The sequence below is a fragment of the Anomaloglossus baeobatrachus genome, chromosome 10, assembly GCF_048569485.1.
Source record: "Anomaloglossus baeobatrachus isolate aAnoBae1 chromosome 10, aAnoBae1.hap1, whole genome shotgun sequence".
NCBI classification, from domain to species: domain Eukaryota; kingdom Metazoa; phylum Chordata; class Amphibia; order Anura; family Aromobatidae; genus Anomaloglossus; species Anomaloglossus baeobatrachus.
Genome location: NC_134362.1, coordinates 66546549 through 66570412, shown reverse-complemented (window position 1 = coordinate 66570412; position 23864 = coordinate 66546549). Strand labels below are relative to the sequence as shown.

Sequence of the window (23864 nt, the reverse complement as noted above, 5' to 3'; positions counted from 1 at the left end):
CTATCTATCTGTAATCTTGATTTAAGGATACCAATAATATATATATTTACCTTTGGACCTTCTTTCCACATTATTGGTTTTAATGAATCGAGAATATTGTGTGTGCTTCGCTGCTATAATTAAAAGAAAAGGGATTCTAATTCGGAAATAACCCTTTGCGAGCCCACCATGCCCTGATAGGGCGCATATACAGAGGTTGTCTGAAACACTATTTCACAGTCCTATTTGTTTCTTAAGATATAATTGGGATATTTACATTGGGAAATACTCTGGCCTTATAAATTTTATAGATAGCAACCATCCTTTACTAGTCTACTAACATGCATGTTCAATGTACTCTGGCATTTATATACCAATAAGGGGGATATAATATTAACAAGTATAATGTTGAAATGTGAGTTTTCCTGTATTTTTATAATAATATCACAATATGACTAATTAGCCAATCCCTTTCACAATAAGTAAATATTAACAGATTATTTTCTTTTGTGTTACTTTTTGTTAATCAGATGTAAGCTAACAACCTATGTTTGTGTCTATGGCCTCGTCATATTGACTTAATGATATGTTTGATGTCTACAGTCAACGCCAAACAAAATAATTGCTTGGCATTTGTGGCTTTATTTGCTTACACTGTGACATTTCCCCTAATGTATTAGTCTTTCTTTTATTTCTTTAGTTAATTGTAAGGATTAATTTAGAAAATCTATATAGAAGTAACAAAAGAAAATAACTTTTGTCAACTCAATGATAGTAACAACTGATACAGTAATAGAAGAAATTACTGCTCCGCTCCCTATAAGAACGGGGAAGATATGGACTTCAGCCAGGATGTGTCTTAATATTTTTCTGTTTTTGTATTTTTTTTTTAGAAGACGATTGGGATGATGTGGAACAACAGACTGGAGACATTCCTATAGATGACTTTGACGAAGGTGTGTACTTTTTGTTTACTCATTTGCCATGTTTGCAATTGGGATTATATAGACTAAGATAAATATATACTGTATATATAGACATAAACATTAGTGATGAGCAGGCGTGTTTTGCATACTTGAGTATCAGGGTATTCAAGATGCTTGGTATTAGATCGAGTATTGTGCCCGTGCTTGATTTCATGGCTGGCATGTTCTTATTTTTCCAGAAGCCCCTAACCACCGGGTTGGAGGGAAGCGGAGAGAGAGCTCATCCCCGACACTTCTGAAAGGGTCTTCTAGAAAAATACTTGAGTTTCCTATTGACTTCTATTGTACTTGTTACTCGAGTCGAGCCCATCCACGTGTCCGACCTCCTCGATTCGAGTAACAAGTATCTGAGCATTTTAGATCTGACTCATCACTAATAAAGATACATTGATGATGTTGGATATAACAAATTCAAAGATCGAACATGTCTAAAAACTGCCTTTATTTATTGATCCATGTAGATCATAGACATATAGTGTGACAGCTGGTGACCCCTTTGGACAATCCATTTTGAACAGATAGGTTCCTTAACAATAACCGAACTACGGTAAAGGCCCAGTCACACTAAACAACTTACCAGCGATCCCAACAACGATACAACCTGATAGGGATCGCTGGTAAGTTGCTAGGAGGTCGCTGGTGAGATGTCACACTAAGCGACGCTCCAGTGATCCCACCAGCAACCTGACCTGGCAGGGATCGCTGGAGCGTCGCTACACGTGGAAGCATGCTGCGCTTGGTAACTAAGGTAAATATCGGGTAACCAACCCGATATTTACCTTGGTTACCAGCGCACACCGCTTAGCGCTGGCTCCCTGCACTCCTAGCCACAGTACACATTGGGTTAATTACCCGATGTGTACTCTGCTACGTGTGCAGGCAGCAGGGAGCCGGCTTCTGCGGACGCTGGTAACGACGGTAAACATCGGGTAACCAAGAAGCCCTTCCTTGGTTACCCGATATTTACCTTCGTTACCAGCGTCCGCCGCTCTCACACTGCCAGTGCTGGCTCCCTGTTCCCTGCACTCCAAGCCACAGTACACATCGGGTTAATTACCCAATGTGTATTCCAGCTATGTGTGCAGAGAGCAGGGACCCGGCACTGACAGCGTGAGAGCGGCGGACGCTGGTAACGAAGGTAAATATTGGATAACCAAGGAAAGGGCTTCTTGGTTACCCGATATTTACATTGGTTACCAGCGTCCACAGAAGCCGGCTCCTGCTGCCTGCACATTCAGATCATTGCTCTCTCGCTGTCACACACAGCGATGTGTGCTTCACAGCGGGACAGCAACAACTAAAAAATGGTCCAGGACATTCAGCAACAACCAACGACCTCACAGCAGGGGCCAGGTTGTTGCTGGATGTCACACACAGCAACATCGCTAGCAAATTGTGCCCAGCAGCGATGTTGCTAGCGATGTTGCTTAGTGTGACAGTACCTTTACTCCTGCTGTTGGGTTGGCCAGTGATCAGCTGTATAACACCATGGACTGCGTGAATGCAGTACTTAATGTCTATTAAAGGGATTTTCACAATATACATCTATCACCTATGCAGAAATTAAATGTATATTACTTGGTGGCTATAATCATCAAACTGAATTAGGGGTAAAATAGCAAACTGTTTAGTACTTATAATTGATAACTATTTATTTTGGCTTTTTAGCTGACGTACCACGGACTGCAGAAGACGATTATGAAGACGAACAGCAGCAGTCAGGTGAGACAATATCACATACCACATTGCATGCATGTATACAGTAATAAATGGTCATTTTGTTACTTTATTTCTTGTCTTAGCTGATAGTAAGGCTTATACACAGTGTCATATTTAGATTGTTTTACTTATCAACTAATTATATGATAATATTTTTTTTAAAGATGGCGGTCCTTCACGAGTGAACATTATCACATCACCTTCTCCGGTTTACAGAAGTAAGTAAACAAAAAAGTAGATAAAAAGTGCTAGACGTATGTTAGTATCATTGTGAAACCTTTATCATATAATATACTATCAACTACTTCACATCCACAGGTCTGAATCCATCCCACAACCAAAAAACTTGCAGTACATTTGGTAACCACAACTTCAAAACCTTTGATGGAGACATCTTCCATTTCCGTGGGCATTGTAGTTACCAATTTGTACGTCACTGCAACACCAATTATGAGGAATTCTTTGTGGGAATCACACGTCAGGAAAAGCAAAATATTCCAGTCATCTCTGCCATTAACATGAAAATAGATGGTATTGATATTTCTTTGGCTAAGAAGACTGTGATTGTGAACAATGAAAAGTAAGTTATTATTATTATTATTATTATTATTATCATCATCAAGTCTAATGTAGAATTAGAAAGTTGTAAAGTTGAATGATGATTATTATTATTATTATTATTGTATTGTGGTATTGTTGTTTTTGTTATTATCATTATTATTGTTTATCAAGTCTAAAATAAAATTAGGAAATTGGTAAGTAAAATGATTTATATTATTATTATATTGTGGTATTAGGTAAATAATAATAATAATAATTATTATTATACTTATTATTATTATTATTATTGTTGTTTTTATTATTATCATTATTATTATTGTTTATCAAGTCTAATGTAAAATTAAGAAATTGGAAAGTAAAATAATTTATATTCTTATTATTGCAGTTTGGTATTAATATATTATAATAATACTAATAATTATTCTTATTATTGTATTGTGGTGTTATTATTATTATTATTATTGTATTGTGGTATTGTTGTTTTTGTTATTATCATTATTATTGTTTATCAAGTCTAAAATAAAATTAGGAAATTGGTAAGTAAAATGATTTATATTATTATTATATTGTGGTATTAGGTAAATAATAATAATAATAATTATTATTATACTTATTATTATTATTATTATTGTTGTTTTTATTATTATCATTATTATTATTGTTTATCAAGTCTAATGTAAAATTAAGAAATTGGAAAGTAAAATAATTTATATTCTTATTATTGCAGTTTGGTATTAATATATTATAATAATACTAATAATTATTCTTATTATTGTATTGTGGTGTTATTATTATTATTATTATTATTGTTGTTGTTGATGTTGTTTTTATTATCAATATTATTGTTTATCAAGTCTAATGTAAAATTAGGACATTGGAAAGTTTTCTGGTAGTAATAATAATAATAATAATAGTTATTATTATTATTATTATTATTATTATTATTATTATCATTATCATTATTGTTTATCAAGTCTAATGTAAAATTAGGAAATTGGAAAGTAGAATGATTTATATTCTTATTATTGCAGTTTGGTATTAATATATTATAATAATACTAATAATTATTATTGTTGTTGTTGTTTTTGTTGTTATTATTATTTATAAAGTTTAATGTAGAATTTGGAAATTGGAAAGTATACTTATTATTGTATTATGGTATTATATAGTTGTTTAGGCATTACACCAATCCTAGTGAAAAAACTCCTATACAGCGTATTGCTTGTGACTCATTTGTTACTTTGTGTGAGCGAGTACATTTGAATCCATTGTGAAATGTTACACTATAAAGCATCTTATTTTCTGACAGTGTGGATGAGCTGCCATTCAGTATTGGTGGAACTCAAATCTCAAAGTCTGGTATCTACATAAGAATTAGTTGTAAAATTGGCTTTGAATTATTCTGGAATGAAGAAGATGCCATGACGGTAATTAAAAAAAAGACTCGCCCATTCCTATATTTAGTAGTTTTTAATACTGTATTATTATCATTATTATTATTATTAATGTTATTATTACCACTTCTATGTGCTTAATTGAACTTTCTTTACTGTACATCACTATTAGCTGCACTAAAGCACCACTCCAGTTTTAGAGTGGTAGAACTAATGTAAGTTTCCTAAGCCTAGTCTTATACACAACAGCCGCTGTTTTCAGGTGTTCCTGACACCGCTTTGGTTTCAGGCTATTTTCTTTTTAACATAGCTTTTGACTGATTGGAAATCAGACGTAACAGTCACAAGCTCTCAATGCAAGTCTATGAGAGCCTCGTTTTGGCTCTCATAGGCTTGTATTGGAGTGACTTCCAGTGTTTTCCATTAAACACTGGAGCAAACCAGCAGGGCACAAACTGCTGGAGACTGATCGGAGAGGAGCTGATAAACGATGAATATGGTAAGTATGAGACTAAAGCGGGCTTTACACGCTACGATATATCAAATGATATGTTGTTGGGGTCACGTCGTTAGTGACGCACATCCAGCCTCGTTTGACACACCGTATCGTGTAACACAAATGAGCCACTGTGAACGAGCAAAAATACTCACCTTATCGTTGCTCGTTGACACGTCGCTAATTTTCAAAAAAATCGAACGTCCTTCTGTGCGCCGGTTGTTCATCATTCCCGAGGCAGCACATGTCGCTCCGTGAGACACCCCTGGAACGATGAACTGCAGCTTACCTGCATCCCGCTGGCAATGCGGAAGGAAGGAGGTGAACGGGATGTTTACATCCTGCTCGTCTCCACCCCTCCGCTTCTATTGGCAGGCCGCTGTATGACATCGCTGTGACACTGAACGTCCCTCCCCCTTCAGGAAGTGGATGTTCGTCGCCCACAGCGAGGTCGTTTGAGAGGTAAGTGCGTGTGACGGGGGGTTACGAGTTTGTGCGACACAGGCAAGAAATTGCCCATGCCGCACAAACGATGGGGGCGGGTGCGATCGCAAATGCGATCGCACGAGAAATCTACACGTGTAGAGCAGCATTTAGTAATGGAACATAGATTAGTTGCACCACTCCAGTGCTGCAATAAAAAAAAAAATGCTGGAGTGGTGATATAACCTAGCACTGTTTTAATTATCATATTATACTAATCACCTCATCAGAAATATTTTGTAGTTTTGATCATAGAGTAAATGAAAGACCGGCAAGAGTTTGACTGGGTAGCCAATGTAATTAAGGAAACTGCTTGGGTGCGTGCTCATGATCAGTGTTTGCAGCGTTTTGTACACAGTATGCTTCAGCTGCGTTCAAAATGCTGCGTTGTACAGTACAAGCACAGTATATGAGATTTCTAGAAATCCCGTGCCCAGTGTATTTGTTTTTTCTGCAGCAAACACTGACCTGCAGTGCGGCTTTCCAGATCGCAGCATGTCAATTGTTTGCAGTGGAGTTACAAGTGTCCTCCGTATGGAGAACACAAGTGAGAGACCGCAGCGCACTGAACCCTGATCATAGGTACGAGCAGCTACGATCTCCTGCGGAGGAGACTCACGGCCCCGAAGGTCAGAACCCGCTGCATCCAGGATGCAGTGAGTCCTGATTGTGGGCACATACCCTTAAGGGTGCTTTACACACTGCGACATCGCTAGCGATTGCTAGCGATGTTGAGCGCGATATCACCCGCCCCCGTCGTATGTGCGACATTTGGTGATCGCTGCCGTAGCGAACATTATCGCTACGGCAGCGTCACACGCACTTACCTTGTCAGCGATGTCGCTGTGACCGCCGAACAATCCCGCCCTCAAGGGGGAGGTGCGTTCGGCGTCATAGTGATGTCACTGTGGCGTCACTAAGCGGTCGCCCAATAGAAGCGGAGGGGCGGAGATGAGCGGCCAGAACATGCTGCCCACCTCCTTCCTTCTGCATTGCCGGTGGACGCAGGTAAGGAGAGGTTCCTCGTTCCAGCGGTGTCACAAATAGCGATGTGTGATGCCGCAGGAACGGCAAACAACATTGTACCTGTGGCAGCAGCAATATTAAGGAAAGCAGCGACGTGTCAACGATCACCGTGAACGATTTTGCGATCGTTGATCGTTGCTCCTTGGTGTCACACGCTGCGATGTCGCTATCGGCGCCGGATGTGCGTCACTAACGATGTGACCCCAAAGATATATCGGTAGCGATGTCGCAGCATGTAAAGCACCCTTTAGATTGCAGTGAAGATCAGCAACATCTAATAATATTACATTATAGGTGGTGTGGTCTTTGTTTTGTAAATGGTTACAATTGCAAAGTACTAGTATAAATAAGCAACTTTGCAGTTAACTTCCTATTAAAAATCCTTTCTGTTCTCAAGAATGGTGGGCTTTTTAATTTTATAGTTTACTGCTCATTACCTACCCTACTGGCCTACTCCATCGTCTACCAAAGTTGGCCGGTTTCCTAGGTAGAGTACATTGTCCTTGTGCTCCTCCTTCGATGTTGCAGAGGTAAAGCCCCTGTTACTTGTAGCATCAGCTTGTGTAGAGTCTGGATCAGCGCCTCAACCAAGCCCCTAAATTGTAAATCTTCTGAAGTGCGTCACCCCTAGCAATCAGGAAGCCGGGAGGCTCCGAAAAGAATAGATGAGTTTGATAGTTATAACCCCCCCAAAATTTCATTTTAAAGAAAATCACACCAATAACACAAAAAAAAGAGTTAAAGATCATTAATACTTAGGATTCTGTGACGGAATCTTCAACGACTTTCTCCAAACATGTAATATTATATTACGTCTACTAAATTGCTTAAGAAAATTCACAGATTAAAAAATGTCTTCAACATTCCTTCAGATGTCTAATTCACTTATTTTGTTTAACGATGCACAAATTTTCCACTTTATAGGTGGAATTAAGTCAAAAATACGCCAACCAAACCTGTGGTCTTTGTGGTGACTATAATGGACAGCAAATCTATAATGAGTTTATCATGAATAGTAAGTACAATGCAGATAGTGAATAGAATCGATATTTACTATATGTACTGGAAAACTAATTTCATCCTGTCTTTAGATGCCCAGCTGACTCCTAATCAATTTGGAAGTCTTCATAAATACCATAACCCAGAAGAAGAGAAGTGTGATGACCCTAAAGAAGAAGAAGAACCCGAATGCCCTCACAATGTAAGCTTCTATATGTTTTAGAGCTTGTTGACAATTAAAACAGAATAATGTACTAAATGTTGTTTTTCTAATGTCCTTGGGTAGAGATGTCTTTTAAAGGGAACCTGTCAGCAAGTTTTTGCTTTGTAATCTGTGGTAGAGTCTGAAACACTGATTTCAGGGATGTGTCACTTATTGGGCTGTTTCAATACAATAAATGTTTTATTAGCAGGAAAATATCAATATTTGGACTAGTTGCCTGCATGAGACCTGGTCCAGTTCAGCCTCAGGATTGATAAGCAGCTCACTGTCAACATACAATGTACAGAGAGAGCTGTGGTGTGGGTGGGTTCAGCTTTCTGAGCTCTGCTTCATGTTACATCTAAGAACACTGATAGTGTCACAACTGCTGCACCCAGTAAACTAAGTCATACATCTTTGGATTCAGGGTGTCTTTTCCCCTTTTCTTTATGATGCTCTCAGATGAGGTAGCAAAACCTGGTGACAGATTCCTTGTGCTACATATAGATATTTCTGCTCCTCACTACACATTGGGCACGAGCAAAGGAGTGTGACATATTTAGAAGGGGCATGGTTTAAAAAATAAACTGTGTTCAGAAATTAGTCTATGTAGGTCACAAAAGATGTGGTCTAACAGTAGACAAGATTAGACAAATATATTTAGATATGCAGCAGATGTATTATACAACCTGGACCACAGTGCTACATTTATCTTATATATATATATATATATATATATATATATATATATATATATATATACATATATATATATATATATATATCAGATGTGTAAATCTGACCCATAACATTTGAAATAATGTTTTTTTTCCCTACGAAATAGACTGAGAAATCTCACATTTTTATCTCCCACAGAAACAGTTATGTACAGCTGTTTTGACTGGAGCAGCTTTCAAAGACTGCCATGCTAGGGTGCCAATTGAGGAATATATTAAGCTCTGCGAGCAAGATATGTGCAGGTGCAAAGGAAATTCAACAGGGTTCTGTCTTTGTAACATCTTTACTGAGTATTCCAGACAATGTACTCATGCCGACTGTAAACCGAAGAACTGGAGAACATCTAAGATCTGCCGTAAGTCACAATCTACTAAAATCGTCAATCATGTTTTTTTTAGGACTGAATACGTTTTATGCTTCATAAATATTGACTTCTATTTAGTTATTCTGATTATCTGATGGTATAGGAAACGTAATAATAAATGTCAACTATGTGAACCAAACAATTAGCGAAAGACACAAGAGCAAAGTGATTGGCTCCAAATCTGAGCATCTTTCGGGCTGGTCTCTGCTTTTCCTGACTGCCGTGTTCTCTCCTTATTAATTTATTATGCTTGCTTATATAGCACAATCATATACTGAAGTGCTTTACAGTATAGAGTGGGAGGAAACGGAGCACCCAGACGAAATTGGAGCACCCATAGGAAACCCACGCAAACATGGGGAGAACATAAAAACTCTTTGCAGATGTTGTCTTTGGTGGGATTTGAGCCTAAAGGCCCCGTTACACGCAACGACGTATCTAACGATATATTGCCGGGGTCACGGATTCCGTGACGCACATCCGGCATCATTAGTGACGTCGTTGCGTGTGACACCAACGAGCGACCGTTAACGATGGAAAATACTCACCAAATCGTCCATCGTTGACACGTCGTTCATTTTCAAAAACTCATTGATTGTTGAGGACGCAGGTTGTTAGTCGTTCCCGAGGCAGCACACATCGCTACGTGTGACACCCCGGGAACGATGAACTACAGCTTACCTGCGACCGATGGCAATGAGGAAGGAAGGAGGTGGGCGGGATGTTACGGCCACTTATCTCCGCCCCTCCACTTCTATTGGGCGGCCGCTTAGTGACGCCGATGTGACGCCGCACGAACCGCCCCCTTAGAAAGGAGGTGGTTCGCCGGCCACAGCGACGTCGCTAGGCAGGTAAGTTCGTGTGACGGCTCCTAACGATATTGTGTGCCACAGGCAGCGATTTGCCCATGACCCACAAACAACGGGTGCGGGTACGCTTGCTAGCGATATCGCTGCGTGTAAAGCCACCTTAAGACCCCAGTGCTGCAAAACAGCAGTTCCAATCACTGCGCCATTGTGCCACCAATGCACACTGACAGTGCATTCTCTTGCCAGTTTGTCATTTCTCATCAGAGACAGCAAAGGAGTGCACTATCATTGTGCATTAGAAAAAATATTGCACAGCGACAAGATTGACAACTGATCCATTCTCAGTAGTGCTGGGGCTGCCAAAGCCCGTGAAACAGACATCACTGGTGAAGCTTTGCTTCTGTGTGGGGCCAAAAGCTGTAGGAGTGACTGAAACCTCTGCCCCCTGATCACATTTAGTTTGAGTGAAAGTCGCTAAAAAAAGCAGATAGAGTAAACGGGTAATGATAGTACATTTTTCATTATAGTGTATTAAAAAAACATTTAAATTAGATTACTACATTAAATAGATAGACATTCAGGGCCAAATCAGTGTCAGTTTCAGGCCACCCCGCTAAAGATCGATTTTCATGTGGTGCACTGGAGGATCCTTTGGTGGCCCAGTGGAACTCTGCTTTGACCATACTGGTAGGATTCTGCTAAGAGCTTTGGCTGAATGCAAATCTAATAATTTAAAGAAGTGATCGCTCAAGGCTCATTCCCCCTCATCATGAAGTTTTCAGAGAGTCACTAAAGATAGTAACATAAAATATCATAGACTACTGTCCCTTCCTGGTTTCCTAAAACAACACCTACCCATTGAAAGGTATATGAAGGTTTGCATTTTTAAGCAATTCTGTTGAGTGGCGTAACTTGAAGCTCATAGGCACCAATAGGGACCCCAATTATTGAAAGTCTTTAATAGCATTGGTCTAATCATATAGGTCGAAGGGACTTTTTATCCCCTGTATGTTCCTAGGTGCGATTGCAACCCATGGACCAGTTGTCATTATACCCATGTTTGTGTTACATCATCTAAACTGCAAAATTCAACTGCGTAATTTAATAATTTAATAATGTATGGCTATGTGGTTATTGGTCACTGCATACAATGTATCAGATCTTGTGGAATAGCAGCACTACATATGTATATCATAGTGCGCTACAGTATATCATCGAGACAATGTAATAATCCAAGAAATAACCTGACAATTCTTCTCTTTTTAGCTCTGCGATGCTCATTCAACCTAAAATATACAGAATGTGGCACTGCCTGTCCAGACACATGTACTAACCCTGAACGTTCCTTGGTCTGTGATGATCACTGCAAAGATGGTTGCTTTTGCCCTGCAGGTAATATACTTGAGTTTTCTATATTTTTCTAAATCACTCTGACCCAATCTTAAATATCAGCCTCCACGAATAGTTCCCTCATTTAAAGCCTTCTTTTTATTTCTAAGGACTGGTGTTTGATGATATCAGAAAAACAGGTTGTATTCCAAAGGACGAGTGTGCCTGCACCCATAATGGAGATGTGTACCCATCAGGAAGCGGATATTCTGAGAAATGTCAAGACTGGTAACGTCTGCTAAATTGCCTATCTTTACTTTAAAGCATGATTTTCTGCCTTTGGTACATTTACATCCAGGTCTACATCGGTTGTACTTACATAATGCTGGTGCCGTCCATTTTTTTGGCTGCGCAATCACAGCTTTTATCTTCATTTTTTAGAATAATTATTGAGTATTGCCTAACCTAGTTCAAGTAATTGCTAAAATTATAAAATATCCTTTAAAGGAACAATATTTTTGGATTACAAAAGTACTGATTTCAACTTTCGTTACCAGCACATGCAAAGGAGGGAAGTGGAGCTGTGAGAAGAAGTTATGCTTTGGAGTTTGCACCCTTGAAGGAGGTTCTCACATCACCACCTTTGATCTTACCCGTTACAACTTCCATGGAGACTGTACATACACACTAGCTAAGGTACTAACCAAGGACACATGATAAAACCAATAAATACGTTAGTATGTACATTATATAAATCCAGATAACGCACTCATCTATGGCTGAAGACAATGGGACATTGATCATTGCAATGCAATATGGCTGTCTTCACACTTAAATTTTGACATTCCATTTGGCAGTTCTAGCTTAAAAAAACCCCAAACATATCTAACTAATGTCTAGAATAGATCCATAGCCTAAATGATGTAAACAGGAAAATTGGGAGGACACCACTGATTATCATGGGTTTGTCTTAGTTTTATGCCTGTTTTAGAACAAAACAAAATGTTCATTATTAGACATGCGTGAACCTGAGTTTAAGTTTTTGAATCGAACACCAAATTTTATAAATCGAGGTTTGGGTTCGTGGATCGGATGCTGTATGTGCAAACAAAACTCGTACGAGCAACGCTGTGCTCAGGCACGCTTGGTGCTTAGCCGTGTGCAGTGTTTGAATGGTACACAATGGGGTAATAATAGCGTGGTCAGATGCAGTGTGCAACCCAAAAAAAAGTTTGAAAAAGCCTGTCCACCTTCCCCCGGAAGTATTCTGCTTATGGCTGGCTGTATGTGGGTGGAGACTCAAACTGCTAATCAGTGACTTGATCCGGGGTTCGGGTCAAGCTTGAGCCTGTGGATCTAGGTTTGTTTGCTGCCAGTGAACTGATCCTCGACAGAACCGCTCATCTCTAGTCATCAGACCTTGTTTCCCATTCTAAAAACTGGCATATAACAGAAATCAAGTAAATGTAGAAACTTGGCACTCAAGATAAGTGGTAAACAGGGATTTTATTGAAGAAAACTTGTAGGAGCAGCACAAGCACAGACATTTCGGTCATATAAGACCTTCATCGGTGTATAAGGTCTTCGGATAAGTTGAGTAGTTTGGCGAGCAGTGTTTTAGGGGTACTATATGGTGTCCACCGCTGTGTGATATGGCGCTGTTCGCCACAATACTCTACTTATCTGACGACCTTATTGGGGCACACTGATGAAGGTCTTATATGACTGAAACGTCTGTGCTTGTGCTGGTACTACAAGTTTTCTTCAATAAAATCCCTGTTTACCACTTATCTTGAGTGACACATTTCTACATTTACTTGAGATGGTTTTGGAACCTACTTGTGCACCATCCCCAGAAGGGCCGTGTGTATTAATTCTGCTATAACAGAAATCAGACTGGCCCAATAAAAATCAAGGAGGTCCATCTGCTTCCATTAATACTAGTTATGCCCCATATTTCTGTCTGCTTGTTCCTAAAAAAAGAACAGAAAAATGAAATAGCAAAATGTGTGATTGTAGCCTTAGCCAAGAGGTTATTGCTATAATGAAAAATGAGCAATGAAATTTAGAATCCAGTAGTCAAACGATGAAGCTTAGAAAGTTGTGACAATCATTGACTTCCTATAATTGAAGCCAATAACACTGCTATTGGATGTAGAAAAGTTATTTCCATCCCAAATTGGACTTAGCCATTAGAGATGAGTGAATAGTAAAATATTCAGGTTTGTATTCTTCGTATAGAATACCTAGTACTATTCCAGTATTTTTCAAAATTAACTAACTTAATGCAAGTCAATGGGAACCCGAGCATTTTTCATGAAGATTTCCCATAAACACGCTCGGGTTCCCCATTGACTTGCATTAGGTTAGTTATTCATGACAAATACCTGAATAGTAGTAGGTATTCGGTTCGAATAATCAGAAACCAATATCTTACTATTCGCCCATCACTGTTATTCATAGCAAAACTTCCTTCTCTCCATAAGTTCAAACATATTTAGAAAACAAAATTGAGGAAAAATGGTCTCTGGGGTAAAAAAGGGGGTAGGATGCAAAAACAATATTCATATCTTGCGTCGGGGAATTTGTGAGATCAACATTGGGAAAAGAGCCCAAATTTCCTAAGATGCGGAATGTAGAAGTCTAAATCGGCATTAAGAAAAAGTCCTAAATTTGAATTTTGGAATAAGAGTTCTGACCCTCAGTGCACTAAAATGCCTTCTACTGTTAGCTAAATTTGATTGTTTCACAACATTGGATTGATGTCAAGTGTGTAATTCTATTGAGGTTATACGGTGATATGGTAAATAACTTTCATCTCTTTTGCCTCTTTTTTATAGACACGTGATTCCAGCCTGTTTAGTCTTATGGTCGAACTTAACAAATGTGGGCAAACAGATACAGAAACGTGCCTTAAGGGCATTTCTCTTAGTTTCAATGGCGGAAAAGAGGTAAGTATAGTAGTTGATTAAATAAGAAACCCTATATGAATTAGAAAATATAGACTTTATTGCATTTTATTAATAATATAACTCATTATTTAATCTTCCTCTCCAGTTAATCTTGGTGAAGAAATGTGGTAGTATATATATTAACTCTGTCTACACCCAACTGCCAGTCTCAACCGGTATGTATGATATGTAAACCTGTTGGTCAACTGAAAACTGCAATTTGTCATTCTCCCTAATATACATTTGTTTTGTATTTACAGCCTCTGCTACCATATTCAAACCAACATCCTTTTACATGATCATTCAAACTAACATGGGCATTAAGGTTCAAATACAACTAGTGCCAACCATGCAGGTTTATGCACACCTTGATCCAAAATACATGGACAAAACAAGCGGTAAGACCACTTAGGTTTGTTTTGTGCAATAATCAAGACTAACCCTGACGGTAATGTGCTTATTGATATTTGCTTGACCATGACAAGATGCCCAACAGGTAGAATAACTCCACAAAGAGTAGATTGGTTGTAAAGCAAGCTGATGTCTTTGCAGGTCTTTGCGGCAACTTCAATGACATTCAAGCCGATGATTTCATATCTCCTGCTGGAGTTAAAGAAGGAACTGGATCATCATTTGGTAACTTGTGGAAGACTCAGCTTGACTGTCCAAATGTCAAAAACAACTTTGAAGATCCCTGCGCCCTCATGGGTCAGAACGGTGAGTGATTGCAACTAATAAAAAGAAATTAAAATAACAGAATGCTACAGTTACTCTATGAAGAGATGAAACAATCGAACACTATAGATGTGTGAGTATTTGCTATCCATTGTATGGAGACATATACTTCTCATTAACTTAATGGACTACACATTTTGTTTTTAGAACAATATGCATCTCACAATTGTGACTTGTTGCTGGCCAGTGATGGACCATTTGCCGGCTGCCACAAGACTGTTGATCCTGAAGCTTATCATAAGGTAAAACTAAAAAGTTTAGTATGTAAAATGTAAGAATTCCAGAGTGGAAGTCACAATAACATGCCCACTGAAAAATATCCATAAAATAAATTACCTCAATACCTAGAAACACTCATTATCTTTACTGAAGATGGAGATTCATATCTACTAGTGATGATGGAGCACTTCCATGCTTGGGTGCTCTGAACTCGTATTAACAGTTGAACGCTCAGACGATCTCAACTCGTGTACCAAGTTTAATGGACTCAATGGGGTACTCAAGTATTTTTCTGGAAGTTCTTCGAGTTACCCATTGACTTCCATTATACGGAAGTCAATGGAGAACTCGAAGTTCAACTGCTCGTTATGAGTACCAAGCACCCAAGCATGGTAGTGCTCACTCATCACTAATATCTACATTTACAACTTTATAATTTTCATAATAATTTATGGAACCTCTCAACAGAACTGTATGTTTGATGCCTGCAACTGTGATAAGAAAGAAGACTGCATGTGCACTGCTCTGTCATCCTATGTTAACGCCTGTTCCAGACAAGGAGTTGACTTACGTGGATGGAGAACAAATATTTGCCGTAAGTTTGACAAAGTATAATATCATATTTTTTCAGATTTCTTTACACAGTCCTTATTACAAAAGAAGAGATTTAGAGAGAAATTATTATATGCAAATATTGATAAATAATTCTAATATTGTTTAATGGTATGCTTTACCCATAGACTCATACACCGCCACCTGCCATCCTGAACATACTTACAGCTACACTGTCAGTACTTGCACGCCCAGCTGCCGTTCTCTCAGTGAACCTGATGTCACCTGTCAATATGATATTGGCACTCTTGATGGCTGCATCTGTGAAGATGGAACATACCGAGATGGCAATGGGGGTTGCGTTCTCCCTTCTCGTTGCCCATGTTACCATAAGGGATCTGCCATGTCACCTGGAGACGTCATGCATGATAATGGGGCGATGTGGTAAGATTTTACTATCATAATCAAACAGTAGAGTACAAGGAAACAGCGATTAATCTCACCACTCTCATTTACCTAATGTGAGCTCATAAGATATTCAGTTTTGCATTAATTGTGTTTTCAAAAAATTCTGGAGCATCATTAAGAAGCTTTTTTAATTATTGTTCTGCATTCTTCCAGCACCTGCACAAATGGAAAACTAGAATGTCTTGGCGCAAATATTGTGGTGCCAAAAGGTAATGAAAGCTGTTTTTGGTTTTTCTATGATATGTTTTAGCATGTATCAGAAATGATGTGCTCCCATTTTTGTATGTGGTTTAACTTACGGTTTTTATTAGGTCTTAAAGGGTGTATCCAGGACTTTTTTGGTTTTTTTTTAAAGAATGTGCCTAAGCACTAATAGGCAGATAGTAGTTACCTACCTGCCTGTTGTGCCTGGGGTTCAGAGGTAAAACTATGTAAAATCTGTTTCAGTGAAGGCAGATTTTCCCATTACTGAGATAGGGGATGATGACAAATGGTGTTTTTAAGATTCTATGGGGATGGGAGGAGGAGCTAGAGGCAGATACAGACATTCTGCTGCAAGTTCTCCTGAAACAACAGTTACAGTTCTCCATAGAACTTTATGAGTACCATCTATCACCTCAGAAATGGAAGAATCTATATTCATTAAATTAAAATTTTACCCATGAATTGAGAAGTTTGAGAATGATCAATCCTGGAGGACAAAGAAGCAATTTTTTCTGATGAAATCTACTACAAAGTTTCTTATTATCATGTGTATAATGATTTATGAAAAAAAAATGATAATTTTTAAAAGTGTTCATATATTATTTACAAATCAGATTACGAGTATTGACTCCACTCTTCCACTTGTTATTTCCTCTAATATCTTATAACTGTTAAGTTATCTAGACCTAATATGTAATTGTTACTATTTGTTATTGCTAAGCCTCTCTATATTCCATTTTTCTACACAATTGTAGTAATATATTTTTTTACCATTTCAATTTTATTTTTTTTCCTTAGAATGTGAACACCCAATGGTCTACTTCGATTGTGACAATGCCACCGTAGGTGCTAAAGGCTCCGAGTGTCAGAGAAGATGTTCATCCTTTGATACAGACTGTGTAAGTTGCCATAAAGTCATCTTGTTTAAGAAGGTTTTTGGGGCAAAAAAATTGGTGGAGTATCTTGACGATGAGATACCAAGACATGATAAATTTGGGTCCTGGTTAAGAAGGTTTTTGGTGGCTAAAAAATGTGTGGACTATCCTGAGGATGAGCTTATAATACATGATAAGTTTGGGTCTTCTTTAAGAAGTTTTTTTTGTGGCTAAACAATTGGTGGACAATCCTGAGGATGAGCTACCAATACATTATAAGTTTGGGTCTTGTTTAAGAAGATATTTTGTGACTAAAAATTTGGAGGACTATCCTGAGGAAGAGCTACCAATAAATTATAAATTTGGGTCCTGTTTAAGAGGGTTTCTGGTGGTTACAAAAATTTGTGGACTATCCTGAGGATTAACTACCAATACATGATAAGTTTGGGACCTATTTAAGAATGTTTTTTGGAGGCTAAAAATGATGGACTATCCTGAGGATGAGCTACCGATACATGATAAGTTTGTGTCCTATTTAAAAAGGTTTCTGGTAGTTAAAAAATGTGTGGACTATACTGACGATGAACTACCTACACATGATAAATTTGGGTTCTGTTTAAGAAGGTTTTTGGTGGCTAAAAAATTAGAAAACTATCTTGAGGATGAGCTCACAATACATGATAACTTCAAGTCTTGTTTAAGAAGGTTTTTGGTGGCTAAAAAACTGGTGGACTACCCCAAGGATGAGCTACCAATACATGAAGAGTTTCTCTTCCAGGAGACTCATTACTCTTATTCATGAAATCTATCTGAAATGCAGCTTAGTCCCATAGAGTTCCAGTTTCTTTGATTTTTTTCTTTTTTCTTTCTTAATATTTTACAGTACAGCTCTGGTTGTGTATCTGGCTGTGTATGTCCTGAAGGTCTAGTCCTTGATGATGAAAGAGGCATATGCATTTCCGAGGATGATTGTCCTTGTCGACTCAATGATGATTACTATGCAGCAGGAGAAACAGTTCAGGTCAAATGTAACACTTGGTAAGATATTTGACTCCATGTCGACTTTGCTTTCTGGACTTTTTCAAGGTTAGTTTAAGAATAATCTAATTGTGACCTTCTTGTATAGTACCTGTAAGCAGAAAAAGTTTGAATGTACCACAAACACATGCCTGGGGACCTGTGCTGTCTATGGAGATGGACATTACCTTACCTTTGATAACAGAAGATATCGTTTCAATGGAAATTGCTTTTACACCTTGGCTCAGGTGCATGTTTTATATGTCAATTTGTTGCATGCATTATAATTACACTGTGATCTCACAATTCCCTTTTTTGTGTATTTCTAGGATTATTGTTCTAACGACCCTACTAAGGGTAGTTTCCGAGTATTCACAGAAAATGTTCCTTGCGGTTCAAAAGGCACCACATGCTCCAAATCTATCAGAGTTTTCCTAGGCGTAAGTGTTTTCCATCCAAAATAATGTGTAATAACTACACACATTAATGTTTTCAGGTTTTTTAACTTAATACTCTTCTCCTTCCTCTTCATTTCTAGAACTATGAGTTGATACTTGATAAACAGAAGTTTGATGTGGTTAAGAGAGAGTCTGGAGAATATGTACCCTTCAAAGTTCGGCAGATGGGCATCTATCTTGTGGTTGAGGCAGTAAATGGTGTAGCTCTGGTTTGGGATAAGAAAACCACTATCTTTATTAAGATGGATCCAAAATTTGAGGTAAAAATATTACTCATAGTAGGGTATCATCAATCCAAAAATATGCAATATGATTTTTTTTATTACTATTTCAATTCATAGCTTTTCTTTTTCTGGTATAGCAAATTAATGACACAAAGCTAGATCTCTTCTCCTTGCTTTCATAGCAAATTAATACATTATTCATTAGATCCATAAAATATAAAAATACCATATTACTCAAACTTTTTTTGTCTTCCAGGGCAAAGTCTGTGGTCTCTGTGGTAACTATGATGGAAATGCTGCCAATGACTTTATAACCAGAAGTCAGTCTGTAGTTGGAGATGTTGTTGAGTTTGGTAACAGCTGGAAGCTTTCTCAGAGATGTCCCGATGCTGTGGAAATTCAAGATACATGTGCTTCCAACCTATACAGAAAAGCCTGGTCCCAAAGACAGTGTAGTATCATCACCAGTGGAGCATTTGCTTCTTGTCATGGCCTGGTAAGAACGTTTTTTTATAGCTACAAAATTTGGTGCAGTTAATAATTTTGTATTTTTTTTTGTTTTTATTTAACAGTTTTTTTTACCTTATACAATATATAATTTTAGATAAACCACTAAAACCAAAACCCTGGCCAAACTAAATCTGAAAAACAGGATTTCTTATACGATTAGTAATTTTCCTGTTATTTTCTATAATCAGGTGGACCCTGTGAAGTACTATGAAGCTTGTGTGAACGATGCCTGTTCTTGTGACAGTGGTGGAGACTGTGACTGCTTCTGTACGGCTGTAGCAGCCTATTCCCAGGCTTGTAGTGAGGCCGGGCAATGTATCAAGTGGAGAACTCCAAATATTTGCCGTAAGTGACGTGACAGCTATCAAATATTTTACTTTGACTTAGCATTAATTTTATAGCATACAGTATGTATTATAATAATACTAATACTAATACTAATAATAATAATAATAATAATATAAAATCCATTATTTAAAATACATTTTTATATATATATTGATTAAAATAACATAGAATATGATATAAAATATACTATATTTAAAAAAATAAAATTTTATATATATATATATATATATATATATATATAAAATATGAAGTATTATAGTAGCAGCCTATTCCCAGGCTTGTAGTGAGGCCGGGCAATGTATCAAGTGGAGAACTCCAAATATTTGCTGTAAGTGACGTGACAGCTATCAAATATTTTACTTTGACTTAACATTAATTTTATAGCATACAGTATGTATTATAATAATACTAATACTAATACTAATAATAATAATAACAATATAAAATCCATTATTTAAAATACATTTTTATATATATATATATATATATATATATATATATATATATATATTGATTATAATAACACAGAATATGATATAAAATATACTATATTTAAAAAAATAAAATTATATATATATATATATATATATATATATATATATATATATATATAAAAAATATGAAGTATTATATAAAATCTATTGTATTTCATAAATATATATGTATTATTATAGGTAAATTATATTAGATTTGATTATTATATAATATATAATTAATGTTATTTCCATATCACAGAACATTTAACTGTTAATAAAGATTTTTGCAGAACTAGTCATTATCATGAACTATATCAAGTATTGCTTCTTTCCTCATTCAAGTACAAAGAGGTTAGCTGAACTACCTAAAACATCCTATAAAGAATGCCAGTGTTTCTGGGAAAAAAAAATAGAACAAATCTACCAATAATAACTAACCACTATAAAACAAATATTTAGGCAAAAAAGAAATTAATACAAATGGATCGGTTGGTGCTCATAGCATGGAGTTTTTACTTCCCATGTACTAAATAAATGTGGTGAAAACTATACAGTTTACAAATGCAATTTATTTTATTACTGCTTACTTTCTCGAATACTATGCACCAGCTAAAACACTGTTTAATTATCTCCATTTACAGCTGTATTTTGTGATTTCTACAACCAACAAGGCCATTGTGAATGGCACTACCAGGCATGTGGCGCTCCATGTATGAAGACTTGTATGAATCCAACTGGTGTTTGCTTTAACAAACTCACTGGCTTAGAAGGTAAGCGTGTCATTAGTTTGCTACAAACTGAATAGCAGGAGATTGAATTTCTATAGATTTGTGTACAGTGGCATAACTTGAAGCTCATGGGTAGAGATGAGCGAATTTGAGGTTCGATGTTCGGAGTTTGGATTCAGAAACCGACTTCCAGAAAAGGAAGGTTAAGAAATTTTTAGTGAATCTATTAGCTAAAGTTTGTGTCTTACTAAATAAGACTTAAATATCTTTTGTTAGGTGCAGTGGATTGAGTTCCAACCTTGGGCTGATAAACTGAAGTCTAAAAGAAAATATAATAATTTATTGTGTTTACCAAAACTTTCTATTTTGCCTATATTTTCTTTTCCCTTCAGGTTGCTACCCTACATGTCCCGAAGATAGACCATTCTTCGATGAGGAGTCAATGCACTGTGTTGCATCATGTAACTGTTATGATGAATATGGAGTGGAGTATAAACCAGGAGAAAAGATGCCAGGTCCAACTAGATGTTCATCTTGGTAAGGGTATTAATGCCTGTATAACTGTATATCAATAAATATATACAGAAATCATTGGTTCTTCGTCTAATCTTTGTTAGCACATCTGATTACAAAAAAATCTGCCTTTATGGTTAAATTGCATATCTGTAAAATGCAATGAGATGATTAAGTCTTCAAAATCAAAAAGTAAAAAAAATAATTAACAGATTTCTCTCTGTGTAATCTCAATGCTGACGCCAATGGATTACACACATCTTGTGTGTTAAGTGGAAGGCAGCTTTAAAAGGGGCTTAAAATTTCTGCTTCTTTATCTTTTGTAAGATTCTATCAGTGTACTCTAATCATCTGGATTTTTGGTACATGTATCGTGAAACTTTGGTATATGACTACGCTTACAAATAAATAAATGTTGAGTGAATATGGCCAAACGTTGGGCAAATTTATTTGAGTGAAATTGAATTCTCCTTGAATTTTATGAAAATCTGAACGTTTTTTGCAATTTGCTCAATGTGAGTTCTGCAAAATGGCAGCTAGCTGCAGCTCCATTTTGCTGAACCTTAGAGGGTCGGCAAACGGTTAAAAACAAAACGTATCTCATTGCTTACCTGTTCTGTCGCACCTGCAGCCCACCAACCAGTCTTCCATGTCTCTTTTTTTTCCATTACCCCGTCATATGCCTTTTTCTTCGACCTCTTCCCTCTAGGCTGGATTTTCTGACTCAACCAAGCCTTGGACATCACAAAGTTTCATTTCTTGAGTGAGGGCATGACAAGAAGCGATGGCTGAGGCATAAGTGAGGGCATGTCAGGAAGCGACGGTCGAGGCATAGGTGAGGGCATGTCAGGAAGTGACAGCCGAGGCATATGTGAGGCACATCAGGAAGTGACAGCCGAGGCATAGGCGAGGGCATGTCAGCAAGCAACGGCCGAGGCATAGGTGAGGGCACGTCAGGCAGCAACAGCCAAGGCATAGGTGAGGGCACATCAAGAAGTGACAGCCGAGGCATAGTTGAGTTGGAAGTCATGGCCTGGAGTGAAGAGTCAGAAGGTAATGCACATGATGGAGGAAAGGAAATAGAAGACATGTGCTGGACTGAGCAGCAGGTTGCCACGTGAGAAAGGTAAGTATTATGCATATATTTTTGGGACTACAATGTGGTTTTCCAGTGTTAACCACGCACCTATTAAAAAAAGGCACTAAGAAGTCAATTAAAGAGCACCAATGCATTATTCATGCATTTCTAATCTGAACATGTAAGCTTACCCTAACAATAACAATACCGTAGTAGCACATCTTTAGTAATACATGTGTTTTTTTATAGCACATGCTCAAAAGATGGAAGAGAGTGTACCCAGGCAAAAGGTATGACCTGTAACATAAAATGTTAAAAGTAACAAACTCTGTATTCTGCATATTCATTCACCTTTCTTTTTATGATGCTACATTTCCGAGCTCAAAATTATAAAATGATCCTGTCGACATATGAATTAATAATCGAAAAATTAATTATCTCTCTGACTTATTTGAAAAAGCATTATATATATCTGCATTTATGTGTTATTAGAACTATCTGAAGAACTGAGGGAGGCTACATTTATTACTTAGGACAGAGTTTTTATAGTTGTTGCTGAAGAATGTGAAAGTAATTGTGTTTTAAGTAAATTAATTGTGAGAAGTTTTTGAAAAAATGTATATTTTTTATGTTTTCTTTCAAAACAAGCTTGCTGCGAATATCAAGGCAAACAATTCCTCCCTGGTGATTTAGTTTACTACACAGCTGATGGAACTGGTGGCTGTTTAAATGCCATTTGTTCAGAAAATTCAACAATAGAAAGGATGAGTGGCATTTGCCCAACTACTGTAGCTCCTAAGACAACATTTGACTTCACTTCAACGGAGGTGCAATCAACACCTTCAACTTCACAAGAAAGTTCCCCAACATCTTCTACACCAGCTGAATCATCTTCTGGCACTACAAGTGGTGAAAAAATCACAGAAAGACCAATTACTTCTACTACCAGTTCTGAAACTCCACCGTCTTCCACTGGTGATTCAAATACTTCAAAAGAAGTACCAACAGGTATTGTGACTATGGAAATGAATGTGTTATACAAAAAATAACATGAATTCTGATCTTTTATAGTTAAATGCTGTATTTTAAGTTCGTTTTTTTATTACAAATTTGGCATAGAAACCTAAAACTAATTTTACTTTTAAAATATTTATAGTTAAGTCTTATATAAACTGTAGAAGAAGGCATTAATGTTATGTATTACAATACTAAGATATATTTATAACATAGTCTGTATTGTTTGCACGTATCCTATTCTTAAGGCCTCTTTCACACGTCCGTGAAAAACCACGCACATTTTTCACGGACGTGTCAAAGGTGTGTTTTGCCCTCCGTGAGCCGTGTTTATGGCTCACGTGTTCTCTGTGTGTTATCTGTGATAACACACAGAGAACGGGAACTTTCTACTCACCTGTCCCTGGCG

General features: G+C 37.3%; 1 protein-coding gene across 1 annotated transcript in view; it reads left to right on the top strand.

Moving 5' to 3' along the window:
* Positions 1–23864, top strand: part of LOC142255376 (uncharacterized) — a 55989-nt gene that overhangs the window by 6156 nt on the left and 25969 nt on the right. Inside the window, exons 3-32 of the mRNA XM_075326953.1 lie at positions 876–935; positions 2634–2687; positions 2849–2902; positions 3003–3264; positions 4555–4672; positions 7569–7659; positions 7736–7845; positions 8722–8938; positions 11023–11148; positions 11256–11373; positions 11643–11781; positions 13926–14036; positions 14143–14212; positions 14297–14434; positions 14589–14753; positions 14919–15013; positions 15459–15585; positions 15731–15986; positions 16164–16219; positions 17013–17113; positions 17973–18127; positions 18216–18354; positions 18436–18546; positions 18645–18824; positions 19045–19284; positions 19487–19643; positions 20764–20892; positions 21243–21387; positions 22691–22731; positions 23090–23449. Coding sequence (XP_075183068.1) covers positions 876–935; positions 2634–2687; positions 2849–2902; positions 3003–3264; positions 4555–4672; positions 7569–7659; positions 7736–7845; positions 8722–8938; positions 11023–11148; positions 11256–11373; positions 11643–11781; positions 13926–14036; positions 14143–14212; positions 14297–14434; positions 14589–14753; positions 14919–15013; positions 15459–15585; positions 15731–15986; positions 16164–16219; positions 17013–17113; positions 17973–18127; positions 18216–18354; positions 18436–18546; positions 18645–18824; positions 19045–19284; positions 19487–19643; positions 20764–20892; positions 21243–21387; positions 22691–22731; positions 23090–23449 — 4125 coding nt within the window. The remainder of the gene's footprint in view (positions 1–875; positions 936–2633; positions 2688–2848; positions 2903–3002; positions 3265–4554; positions 4673–7568; positions 7660–7735; positions 7846–8721; positions 8939–11022; positions 11149–11255; positions 11374–11642; positions 11782–13925; positions 14037–14142; positions 14213–14296; positions 14435–14588; positions 14754–14918; positions 15014–15458; positions 15586–15730; positions 15987–16163; positions 16220–17012; positions 17114–17972; positions 18128–18215; positions 18355–18435; positions 18547–18644; positions 18825–19044; positions 19285–19486; positions 19644–20763; positions 20893–21242; positions 21388–22690; positions 22732–23089; positions 23450–23864) is intronic.